The sequence below is a fragment of the Eleutherodactylus coqui genome, chromosome 10, assembly GCF_035609145.1.
Source record: "Eleutherodactylus coqui strain aEleCoq1 chromosome 10, aEleCoq1.hap1, whole genome shotgun sequence".
NCBI lineage: Eukaryota > Metazoa > Chordata > Amphibia > Anura > Eleutherodactylidae > Eleutherodactylus > Eleutherodactylus coqui.
This window is the reverse complement of record NC_089846.1, coordinates 48,329,257-48,341,580: the sequence shown is the minus strand read 5'-3', so window position 1 is coordinate 48,341,580 and position 12,324 is coordinate 48,329,257. Positions and strand designations below refer to the sequence as shown.

General features: G+C 41.2%; 1 protein-coding gene across 2 annotated transcripts in view; it reads left to right on the top strand.

Annotated features, from left to right (window-relative positions):
- Window positions 1-12,324, top strand: part of OPHN1 (oligophrenin 1) — a 115,964-nt gene that overhangs the window by 85,863 nt on the left and 17,777 nt on the right. For both annotated transcript variants that reach the window (XM_066580981.1, XM_066580980.1), the window contains exons 15-18: window positions 778-862; window positions 2,895-2,953; window positions 5,051-5,156; window positions 6,589-6,748. In XM_066580981.1, coding sequence (XP_066437078.1) covers window positions 778-862; window positions 2,895-2,953; window positions 5,051-5,156; window positions 6,589-6,748 — 410 coding nt within the window. The remainder of the gene's footprint in view (window positions 1-777; window positions 863-2,894; window positions 2,954-5,050; window positions 5,157-6,588; window positions 6,749-12,324) is intronic.

The following is a 12,324-nucleotide window of genomic DNA, read 5'->3' as shown; positions in this document are numbered from 1 at the left end:
AATATTCTACGAGAAATGCACGCAAGTACCCTGTTTCCCTTAAAAAAAATAAGCCCTAGTCTGAATTTTCAGGATTTTTGAGGATGCAGCATGCTTTTTAGGATTTTTGAGGATGCTTGAAATATATGCCCTATTTCAAAAATACATCCAAGTTACAGTTAATAAAAAAGTCAATTTAAATAGTGTCCAGGCAGCTATACATGTAAAAAAGTAAAAACTTTTTGAGCAAAAATTATTATAAGACCCTGTCTTAGTTTCAGGGATACGGGGTATTTTTTTTTTTTGGTGCCTGTTGTTTTGCTCACTTGGCTATTTTGTCTAAATAAAAGAGACTTAATTATGTATCTCTTCTCTTTACATCATTCCTGTAGTACTATAAAGGTGTTTTCACTATATTCCGCCAACTATAAATTCTAACCCCCCCCTTTTTTTTAACTTCTTTTTTTACCTTTTTACCTGTAATGAAAGAAAATAACAGTGGAAGAAGATATAATAGCTCTATTTGTCCTGGAAAAAAAGCACAGCAAAAATAATTTTGGTAGCGAAAGAAAAAAAAAATAGGTCCGGAAAACCACCACATGGGTAAAATCCCTAAATAGTGTCTGGTCCTTTTTTAGATGGAAACACCATGGTCCTTAAAGGGGTTGTCCCGCGCCGAAACAGGTTTTTTTTTTTTTCATCCAGAACTAATAAGTGTTATTAGACCCCACCGTAATCCATGAATGGAGAGAGCCGATTACAGGAATGACCGTCATACATTTAACTTCTCTCTTGCAGATCCCAAATGTCCTGGAAATGTGGACTTGCAGACTAACGATTGGGACATTAAAACCATTACCAGCGCTTTAAAGTTCTACCTCAGGTATCTGATTGAAACTGCCTGATCATGAAGGGGAAGGTTCGGCTTTACACACAAACATTGTAATTCTGCGCAGTTTATAGAGTGCCTAGACCTTTCTGTCCACCATTAGCAGATGCACCCAGGAGTTTAATAAGGGTGCGCACACGTTGTGGAAGGCGAAACCGTTTACTCTTACACCTGTCTTACACAGGCTTTTATTACCTGCGGTTTTGCTGCGGACATTACACAACGTGTGAATACACCATAGAGGTATTTTTACATGGGCGATTTTCACATGCAATTTCTGTGCATTGTGAGATTTCAATCACGCGCTTTGCTGTGATTTTACTTTCACAGCAGTTTTGCATACCCCATCATGGATGAGGTGCGCTAAACGTCAAAAATAGAACAGACTCCGCTTGAAAATCCTGGCACTGGAAAGCGCCACGATCGAGCGGGTGTCAGAGACTCCATCGAAAACAATGGGAGCGTTATACCGCGATTAGCGCAGCACTGTAAATGCCACGGAAAAAAGCACCTGTGTGAGGGAGGCCTAAGGGCTCATGCCCACGGCGTATGGTAAAATGCTGCGTGGATCACACAGAGTTTTACCGTCGTTGGAGGCGGCTGTAACCATATATGGCAACGATGGCGCACTGTGCATGACAGCGTATCTCACGCACTGTGTGACTTGTTTGTATCTTGTTTTGTTTTTTAATTCCCGGCTCTGTCTCATAGTGGCATTGCATATTCAACGCCGCCCATATGCAATGTAGTGCGTACGGCCAGCATTGAATACGCTACCCATAGAGAGCATGCTGCAATCTTTTTCCCACGCAAGGTGTATATGCTAATGGGAATGGATCAATGAAAATCAATGTACTATCATTGACTCTATTCACTGCATACTGCGCGGCCGTGCATTACATGCGTAATACGTAGTGAAATCACACTCATGGTCATGAGCCCTAAAGAGACAAAATAGATACTGTATGATCTATGACAATATAAAAGATAGTTTAGAACTTTAAAATGCGCCTCTCATGCTTTAAAAATGCTGTAATAACGTAATATGATGGACTTACCTGGTGCTCGAAGGGTTAATCCGTGGATAAGGAGTTAACCCCTCGGCACCAGTTGTCCACGTTAGCTTCTAAGCGGTTTCTGTCCCCTCCATTTATCTTCTTTTGGGAGCGGCGTCCAGGGAAATTCCTAGATCCGTGTTTGCAGACACGGTCGGATTAAACAATATGCGAGAAAGACGAAAAGAATCCCGCACTGTGGAAGAAACCATTTTCTTTTTAATGTAGCAACGCGTTTCGACAATCTCAGAGATTGTCGAAACGCGTTGCTACATTAAAAATAAAATAGGTTTCTTCCACGGTGCGGGATTCTTTTCGTCTTTCTTGCATATATGACAATATGGTATTTCTTTACGACTTGCCTAAAATTGAACTTGTACTTGACACTCCATCTTTGGAGCACCTTTATTATATTAGCGCAATACTTGTCAGGCTGTGAGACGGGCCTCATTGTTAAGGCGACCTCCAGTTTTTGCTAATGCGCACTTGGGGAAGCAGTTCTGACGAACTGATCATATTACTACAAAGGCCTTTCTATAGTTGCACCCATTTCTGGCTTAGAGCCTTTTTGTGCTTACTGTAATGTTCTATGGGGTGCTGGAGAATACATTTTAGGATACATTGAGGTAATGTTAAGTATTTTAGCATAGATTATCCCCATTGGTGAGGTCTGGGTAACGCCGTGTTCTGGCTGCTAAGGCACCAGTAGAACTAGATTGAGGCTATGAATGTAGAGAATTGCGTGAGAACGGTTTCCGAACATTCTTTACCCAAATGACTTCTTGTAAGAGTGGGAACAGTTCTAAGAATAGAGCTGAGCTGCCGTAGGGGAATCCGATTCCCTGCCCTGCCCTCCGGATATAGGCGCGGTTTACCATGATGGAATAGGCACAGAGTTACATAGCATAAAGCAGTTGTAACTTTGAGTACTTGGAATAGTAAACTTCTTGGTTTGTATTCTTTTCTTGCAGGAATCTCTCTGAGCCAGTGATGACCTATAAGCTGCATCGGGAACTTGTATCCGCTGCAAGTAAGAGCTAGCTCTGCAGGCTTTGTTGTGTCGTATATCGGAGACAGACAGAGTAGCGTGTAATTATGTGTGTTAGAATATGAGCTGCCAGGTTAATATTTACTGTAGACCTGTAATATTGTGTCTTAATGATGTTACTTGTTACCTGAGCATAGTGGGAGCCTCTACCAAATAGTGAATGAGTACATTCACACACTCCATCCACCAGATCCTTCAGCCCCAGCATGAAATAAACTATTGAAAGAGAAATGTCGTATAATGTCATTAAGATCTAATTAGAAATAATGTGAAGTACAGAAAATGAATATTAGGAATAGGAATGTGTTGTAGCCAGAAGAGGGCGCCATTATCAAGAATTTGGTAGGGCTCGGAGCAAGTTCAATTCTCAATAACGTGGTAGAGCCAAGAGAGATGATCAAGCATATGCTGCAACCAGGAGAAACGAGGAGGGAGTGCGCCGACCACAAGAGGAAGGAGCAGTGAAGCAGAGTGTTCTCTGGCCAGGACAGCGAAGGAGACTGTAGAAGCCAAGAGCTGCGTGCGTAATGAAAGTGTGCGAAGTATGTGATGTGTATAGTAAGTTATTTCCTATTTGTGCATAAGTGGGCCTCGGGTTCTTGTAATTAGGTTTACTTGTTAATCAGGTGTATAAATGTGTGAAGGAGTATGTCTCGGAGAGGGGCCTTTTAGGCCTTATTCACACAAGTGTTTTTACGCAGCTAATTTAGACGCGACAAAAAATCGTGACCCTGTGAAGCACTGGATTCCAATGTATTCATTCACATGGTCCATTATTAGGCACGTGAAAACACCCGACCGCGAAGATAGGACATCGGGAGCCAAATACGACGGCCGATGTTTTGACGACTGGAAAAGATAGGTCGTGCCCTATCTTTCGGCAGCCATCAGCTCCCATAGGCTTCCATGGAAATTGTCAGCAAAGGGAGGAGGAGGGAGTTTAGTAGCGGGTAGTGCTGCTAAACTATGTCAGCTAGCTCTATTGAGCCAGTGGAAGGATTTATGCCGGCTAAAGGGATTCCCAGCTGCGGCTTATATACGCCACACCCGACCGTGTAAAATGGCGAGAAAAGGCGAGATTTAGCCGCAACCTGGTTGTGGCTTTTTCTCGTTCAAGTGATTTTTAGCCACAATGCGAGCAGCTAGAAATTGCAAAGCTCATGTGAAGGAGGCCTTAAAGATATGTTTTGCCACATGATGGCTACATATAGATTATTATATAGCTACATCTAATATTTATTACAAAAATCTATACTCCTCCCACGTGCACCTGAGTGGTTGGCCGCGTGCACCTGAGTGGTTGGCCGCGTCCACCTCAGTGGTTAGTACTGTTGACTTGCAGTACTAGAGGCCTGGGTTCAAATTTCACCAAGGCAATATTTGCATAGCATGTGTATGTTCCCCCTTCGCTGTTTTGGGTTTCATTCAAGTTCTCCAGTTTCATCCTGCAAACTAAAAATGTGTATGCTGCAGCTAGAGAAATTAGAGAATTGCTGATTGTGAGCATCATTGAGGACAAGAACTGATGGGAATCATGACAATTTCTGTACAGAGATGTGGAATATGTTGGTACAATGTAAAGAACTAGAAATAAAGTGAATTAGATAAGGGATTCCCCTTTCCGGCCCCCCGAACGGCACAGGAAAGCGGAACCCTGAGCACAGATGTGAAACCACTAAAGATGAGCGAGCGTACTCGCTAAGGCAAACTACTCGAGCGAGTAGTGCCTTATGCGAGTACCTGCCCACTCGTCTCAAAAGATTCGGGTGCCGGCGGGGGAGAGCGGGGAGTAACGGGGAAAGATCTCTCTCTCACTCTCTCACCACTGCTCACTCCCGCAACTCACTGCTCACCCCCGCCGGCACCCGAATCTTTAGAGACAAGCGGGAAGGTACTCTCATAAGGCACTACTCGCTCGAGTAGTTTGCCTTAGCGAGTACGCTCACTCATCTCTAGAAACCACCCTTAGAGAATTATGTGATCTACCATTCAGCCTGTGTAATTGTATATTCAGACTGTATTTTTTTCCTTTTACTTCAGTGCATACCCTGTGCCAATAATGTATCATTCCTTTAACAGAATCCGAGAATTTGGATTACAGAATGGGAGATATTCATTGCTTGGTGTATAGATTGCCAGACAATCACCGGGAAATGCTGGAGCTTATTGTACGGCACCTATCCAGGTAACCACAAAACACGCGGATGGCAAATTAGTCTGTATAGATTATGGTCACACGGGTTGCAGCTTTTTAAGGCGTAGGTCTAATTTAGTCTTTTTCTCTAACTTCCATGTATCTCCATTTCAATGCTAAAAAGCGTCCACTGACTACGGCTTTGAATCAGTACACTAGGGTCTCCTAATAGTCTCACCTCTAGCATGCTTATCTCTCACCAATCAGGGATATTGCCATAGACCTGTAATAATTGCCTATTTCACTTTTGGATACTATGGATATATGGAGGAGAGTTGCTGCTCTATGGCTTGAAGCAGTGACAATATAAACTGTGTAAGTCCTAATGGTATTCTGTAGTCAGAGAGCAGCTACTGGGATGGGTTCCTCTCGACTGATCTCCATTATTACCAGGATTACTCCTTTTTGTAAAGTAAGCGGTTCAGGTATTACAGTAATTACTGCATATATTGGGAATTGCAATAAATGTATTTTTTTGTACTATATAATTGCATTTTCCCAAAGCTGATCCTTGGCTCAAAGTGGACACACAGTTTCATGTAAACTATTTAAGGACAAATGGTGTAGAAACTTAGAAAATTGATGGCAAAAAAAAGACCACATGGTCCACGTAGTCTCGCCCTTATATTATATATACTATGGAATTTTCTTAGAATTAAACATTTAATGCAAACTTGATCTTCCTGGAAGTGAATTATGTGATATAAAGGAGTTTGCGTCAGTCTATACAGAATCTATTGTACCCTTTTTTATGATGTGAAGGATATTATAAAAGTGTGACTTGTGTGTTGAATAAATGGTCACTGTGGTGAAACAACCCTTTAAACCATCTTTCCCAGTGGATCCTTCCCAATTTCCAGAGTTACTTAAATAGCTAGCAATGTAATCATTGATTAAGAGTATGGAGTTGTCCCTTCATTTGCTTGAAAAGACAGACTAAATAGAACACTCCTTATTCTTTCATGATCAGTTCCCCACCAGGGTTTCTAAGAACCTTAAATTAAAGCGGTTTTATGGGCAAAAACTATTGATGACGCATCCTCGGGATGGACCGTCAATAGTTAATTGCCAGGGACCCGCCGCTCGGGATCCCCAGAAATCATCTGATTGCCTGGCCCACTGTCGGTGCAGTTGGGCTGGATGTCCTCACCAGGGACAGGAGCAAAAGTGAAATCAGTGGAAGCTGAAGCCTCCTATTACACTTCGGTGTCCAACCCTGGTGTCTGATATAGAAGTGCCAGAAGTATAATATCCAGCTTCCACTCCCTATGTTGAAAAAAAAGTAGAGTAACTTAAGATTCTCATGTTCACTGCTGTTCATAACTTGTGTAAATGAGACTGTTGCCGTTTTCTTTAAAAATCTTTCTTAAAATGATTTCTTCTGCGCTGGTTTTCTTTATGATGTATGTGCTCTGTATTGCAGAGTATGTGAACACAGTAAAGAAAACCTCATGTCTCCTTCTAATATGGGGGTTATTTTCGGACCAACTCTCATGAGGGCCCAGGAAGATACCGTTGCTGCCATGATGAACATCAAATTCCAAAATATTGTGGTGGAACTCCTCATAGAACATTGTAACAAGGTACGTACCACCCTTAGCATAATCCGAACACCATGGCTCCCAAACTGAGCTTAAGAGGCCACTCGAAGTACCAGTAATCCAGAAGAAATGAAACAGTAGCAGCAGTTGTATGAAGGAATAAACTTTGTTTGTTTCTTGTATCCACAACTCCTGCTACTTTTTCATTTCTTCTGGATTGCTGTGTTGAGGTTATGGTCCAAAACCTCTTGAGTGGCATGCAGACCAATTTGAATTGGAACTTCCTCACCCTGTTTGGTTACTGCTGCTTCTTGCTGCTGTCCAAACCTGGAAATACTACTCTAAGTACCAGTGTCACGAACTCTCCCACAACAGGGATACTTGTGTGCGCTTCTTCTTCATGCTAAGGAAGGCCCACCTATTTGCCATCATAGATGTGTGCTTTATGCCGCTCCGACTTGGCACTCTTGAAAATGATCCTATAAATACAGGATTTTGAATGGATGGCCATCCTCACTGTAACGGGGAAAGCATTTTTGCACATAAATTACATTATTACATAAACAACTATTTTTTATGCAGAATTGGCAGATGTATGTAAGGTCACAGTGACCAGCTGATAACTTTGCCAATAAGTATTTTAAGTCCAAAATCAACAATTAAATGTCTCTCGTCTACTCCCTAGTGTGCATAAAGTATATTAAGATGATATGAGAACTGCATTTACAGTTAGTCATTGGGATGTAATTTTTCTCATTCTGTGAGAATGGTCACTGTAGCATAACAGATTAACCATGTGTTTTCCTATGTTGTGACTGTGACTTGCATCTACGATCGAGCATGATCACTCCTGTCTGATTTAGTAAATACATGCGGTCTCCATGAAATATCAATTCTGGAGCATCTTATAACTGTCTCATAACTGTACACCGTTCCTCTGTTATTCTCCTGAATACTTAAGAATAAATTGACAACTGGGCATTACCATTAGGGAGGTGTCCTTTAACTGTCAGCACTAATTGGACATCGTGAGTGTGCAGGGACACCCAGTTATCAATTTATTCATACATTTCCAGTAGGAATATTAGAAGAACGGCACAATGCAAAGTTCTCAAGGAAAGTTGCTAAAACATTGATATTTCATAAAGAATGCACGTATTTACTAAAGTAGATGATGTCAAGAGTGATGACAGGCCCCCTTCATGCACGAGCTGTTTTATGTACCCAACATACCCTAAGTCTTGTAATTTCTACAGCTTATGAGAACTGTGAGCCAACAGTACCTAACCATAATAATATATTAAAAGGGTTGTCAGATCAACCTTTTTAGATTGAGGGGAGTACCAGCAATCGGCACATCACCATGGATCCAATTTCAAAAACCCCTAGCAATAAGTTATGGTCAAGGGAAGCTGCTGCTCACCATACACATCCAGCAGCAGTGCAACATAGCATGCTAGCAATTCTAATGAATTGCTGGTCATGGAATATGAGTGTGTCGCTTTTGATTGGTAGCTTTGGATAATAGAGGGACCCAATCTATTATGTCCTCCAGCCCTAATAGGGTATATGGAATTGGTAATATAACCAATCAATCAAGTCTTTGCAATTTTACATTGAGGGTCATTTTTCTGAACTTGTTCCACAATTTTTAGATGCACTTTTTCACAGATTGGTGACCCTTTGACCATCTTTGTTTCTGAGAGACTCTGCCTCTCTAACATGCTCCTTTTATAAACAGTCATGCAACTTTGTACCACTTACTTTTCCAGCCTTTTGTTAACCATATCCTAACTTTTTTGTGATGTGTTGCTGCCATCAATTTCTAAATGAGTTATTTGTTTTTAAATGAAATGGAAAAATGTCTGCCTTTCATCTTCTGATTTGTGTTTTTATTGTGAATAAAATATAGTTATATGAGATTTCCAAATCATTCCAAACTTTTTTGGGGAATTGGGGTTGTTCTTTTTTCAAGAAAGGTATCCAGGCCACTCCTTAATGTGCTCAATAAGTCAACCATCACATCATTGTGTGACAGCGTTCCATCATCTCACTGCTGTTACAGTAAAGAATTCCTGTCTATGATGTCTAGATATGGAGAATGCCCCCTTGTCATTATATAGGCACAGGCCTAGGTATAAAAAGATTATAAGACAAATCTCTGTAATGCCCATTCATATATTTATACATCACAATTGTATAGCCCCTAAGCTGCCTTTTTTTCCAAACTTGATACCCCAAGATGACAACCTCTCTTGTTACTACAATCTACCCATTCTCTTTATTACCTTCAACACATTTTTCTCTGCTCTAGCTCAACTCTGTCTTTTTTTTCTACAGAGGTGCCCCAAATTGTACAGAGTATTCCATGTGTGGTCTGAATAGTGTTTTATATAGAGGCCAAACTGTGTAATGAGCATTTATACCTCTGTCAATGCATTTTATGATTGTATTTGCTTTTGCAGCAACTGCCTGGCGCAGGTCGCTAAAGTGAAGTTTACTGTCCACCTGTATCCCCAAGTCTTTTTCAGTGGCAGTTTTACCGAGTGTTTTACTATTTAGTACATAATCGTACCATTTCTGTTCTCAACCCAAGTGCATGACTTTATATTCATTCACATTAAACATCATTTGCTAATTTTCCACCCAAGCATCCAGATTTGCCAAACCCCTTTGTGAAATTATATTATCCTCCTTTGTGCCAATTACTGTACAGAATAGGCTCCAATACTGACCCCTGTGGTACCCCACTGATAACTGTATCCATTAATGGCCACCTTCTTTTTTCTATCACTAAGCCAGTTGTTAATGCAATTACACACATTTCCCTTAGACCCCATTCACACTGAAAGATGATCACTCAACGACTGTTTGAGTGACCGTTTTGAGCAATCATCTTTGCATAATCTATAGTAGCTAATTGGCTACTAAAGAGCTATGCAAGTAGAGCCGGACACTGCTGCTATTGCTCAGCAAACAATACAGCTGTTTTGCATGAGCAAACAGCTGAATTGTTCTCTGCGCTTCCGGCCTGCGTCCCGCTGTGAGCTTCCAGTGGGACACGAGCTGACAGAATTTTATCAGCACTGCTGACTGTGATAACAGCCTGCACCGCTGATAAAAGTTCATCGCTCAATTCTAGAAAACTAGAATTGAGCGAGGAACGAATCGTGCACGAAAACTGCACAATGTGCATTTAGAAGCAACGGTTATCGCTTAAAAGATGGCTTTGAGCGAATTTTGAGCGACAATTGTTGTGTCTAAACGGGCCTTCAGTCCAGACTTATTTTACGTACCAAACTTTTATGTAGCACAGGATTGAACACCTTTGAAAATTCTAGATACACAGCATCCCCGGACTTACCCAGGTCTACTCTAGAACTTACCTCCTCGTAGAAGCTGATCAGATTAATTTTCCATTAGCCTCATTAAACTCTGCTGATGCTGTTATAAGTCTATTTACAGGTCTATAGCTCATTTTTTACTTCTTTTTATAGCATTGACACCATATATGCTATGTGTCGGTCCTGTGGAATAGACCCTGTCACTAAAGTCCTTAAAGGGAACCTGTCACCTCCCAACAGCACCATAAACTAACTTATTGTGCTGTTAGGGGAGTTGACAGATTCCCTTTAAATATTACAAATTAGGGTCTGTGCGCTGTTAAGTGGAAAATGTTCGCTAAACGTATTTGCAAAAAAGATTTCAGGTGATCATTTTCTATAAAGATTTAACAAAGTTCAAGACAATCTTTAACATTTCATTGGACTTTCAATATAGCTCTTTTGGGAAGCAAAGATAATAGGAAATGAGAAACCAACGGTCTCTAAAAGGCAAAATGTCTTGATAATAGGAACACAAGAGACGCTTTGTTCTTTATGTATTAGGATATCCTTCTGTATCCTCTCTTTGTTTTCTCACGCCATTCACACACAAGTGTTTGTAAATACGCTGCGTTTTTCTGCATTTTTGTTAGCGTTTGCCTGTATTTATACTGTATATTTTGTGCAGTAAGAACGCAGGCAAAGTAAGCTGATGATGTCACCACTTATTTTCCCTCCCGGTGGCACAGTAAGCAGTATTCAAACCGCTGTTAAACTGCGTTTTACAGCATTTTTAACTCACCCCATTCATTTCAATTGTTGATGTAGGGCATCAAAAAGGCCCTGCAACGCTGTAAAATAGAACATACAGCATTTGATTTAGCGCACGCTAAAAATGCAGGCCTAAACCATTCGAATGACAGGCCCCATTGAAAATGTCCACTAAACGCTGTAAAAAAACACCCGTGTGAGAGTGGCCTATGATAGAAGTCTGGCCAATAAAATAGACGAACTGGAAGTAATCCTGTGTGAGGAAAACTACTACATAGTGGGAGTAACGGAGACCTGGTTGGACGAAAGCTGTGACTGGGTGGTGAACTTACAGGGTTACAGTCTGTTCAGAAGGGATTGTAAAAAACGGAAAGGGAGAGAAGTTTGTATATATGTAAAATCCTGTTTAAAGACCACACTACAGGAAGATGTATCAGAGGGAGATGAACATGTGGAGTCTCTATGAGTAGTAATACATGGAGGGTTAAACAATAATAATATCTTCATATGTCTTTTTTTTAGCCTTAGATACTGTTACTATGATATAAATAAATATACAAAGCTGTCTTGCAGAGAAATGTCATTTTTGCGTTTAATGGTTTCTTCTGTGCAAAGTCAGCTCTGCTGCATCTCGATACTAGTTGACACACCAAATATGTATTCCATTAGACAAGCAGCACAGCAGAAGCCTCTTGAGTCCTACATTTGAAGTTATCACTTTATGGTGAACTCTACAACTGTTCTGTGATACGGATCCCTGTCAGTGTCACCGCTATTGCCTGCCAAGAGTGAAGTAGTGTCATGTGGATTAGTCCCTGGAAGAGATTGAGAGGAAAAATGTTCTTACGGTCTTCTGGAGCATTCGGCCTTCCGTGACCCAAACCGTCGTCCTCGATGCATGTAACAGTGTAGACAATGACGCCAGGGTCAGGTTACAAGACCAAGTTCTTCCTGCATACGTAATTGTCTGGTCTGCTGTGCTGTGTGTAACCACTGACACATGGAAAGACGTGGAGTGTCTGTATAGATGTAACTGCCTCCATAGCTAAACACCATTGGGACTGAAATAGAGTGATTTGTAGCAGAAGCATACATAGACATGATGGGGACCCATGGCAAAGCTCAGAATTATCCCCCCTTCCCACACATATAAAGAAAAAAAGTTGTAGACCGCATATCTATAACACTTTAGGCTAAGCAATTGTATACCTGTAAGTAATGCATCACCAAATAGTCACCAGTTTTACACAGTGGTAGTGATTAGACATGCAGGTGGCGTCTTCTCTGAATGGTGTCGTCCATTTTTGTCCGTCTTCTGTATCTGCGGCTAGATGACCAACGACTGTCAGCCGTCACTTCTGCACAATCTTAACTTCCTGACGCTACCCCCTTTCAAGATGATCCCCTCCACCCCCCACAGAGTAATAGTGCTCTCCCTATGTGGTCACACTAAGTAATAGCCCCTTTCTGTATCTCACTAAGTAATAATGCGCCCGTTGTTGCCTCATTAAGTAATAGTGCCTT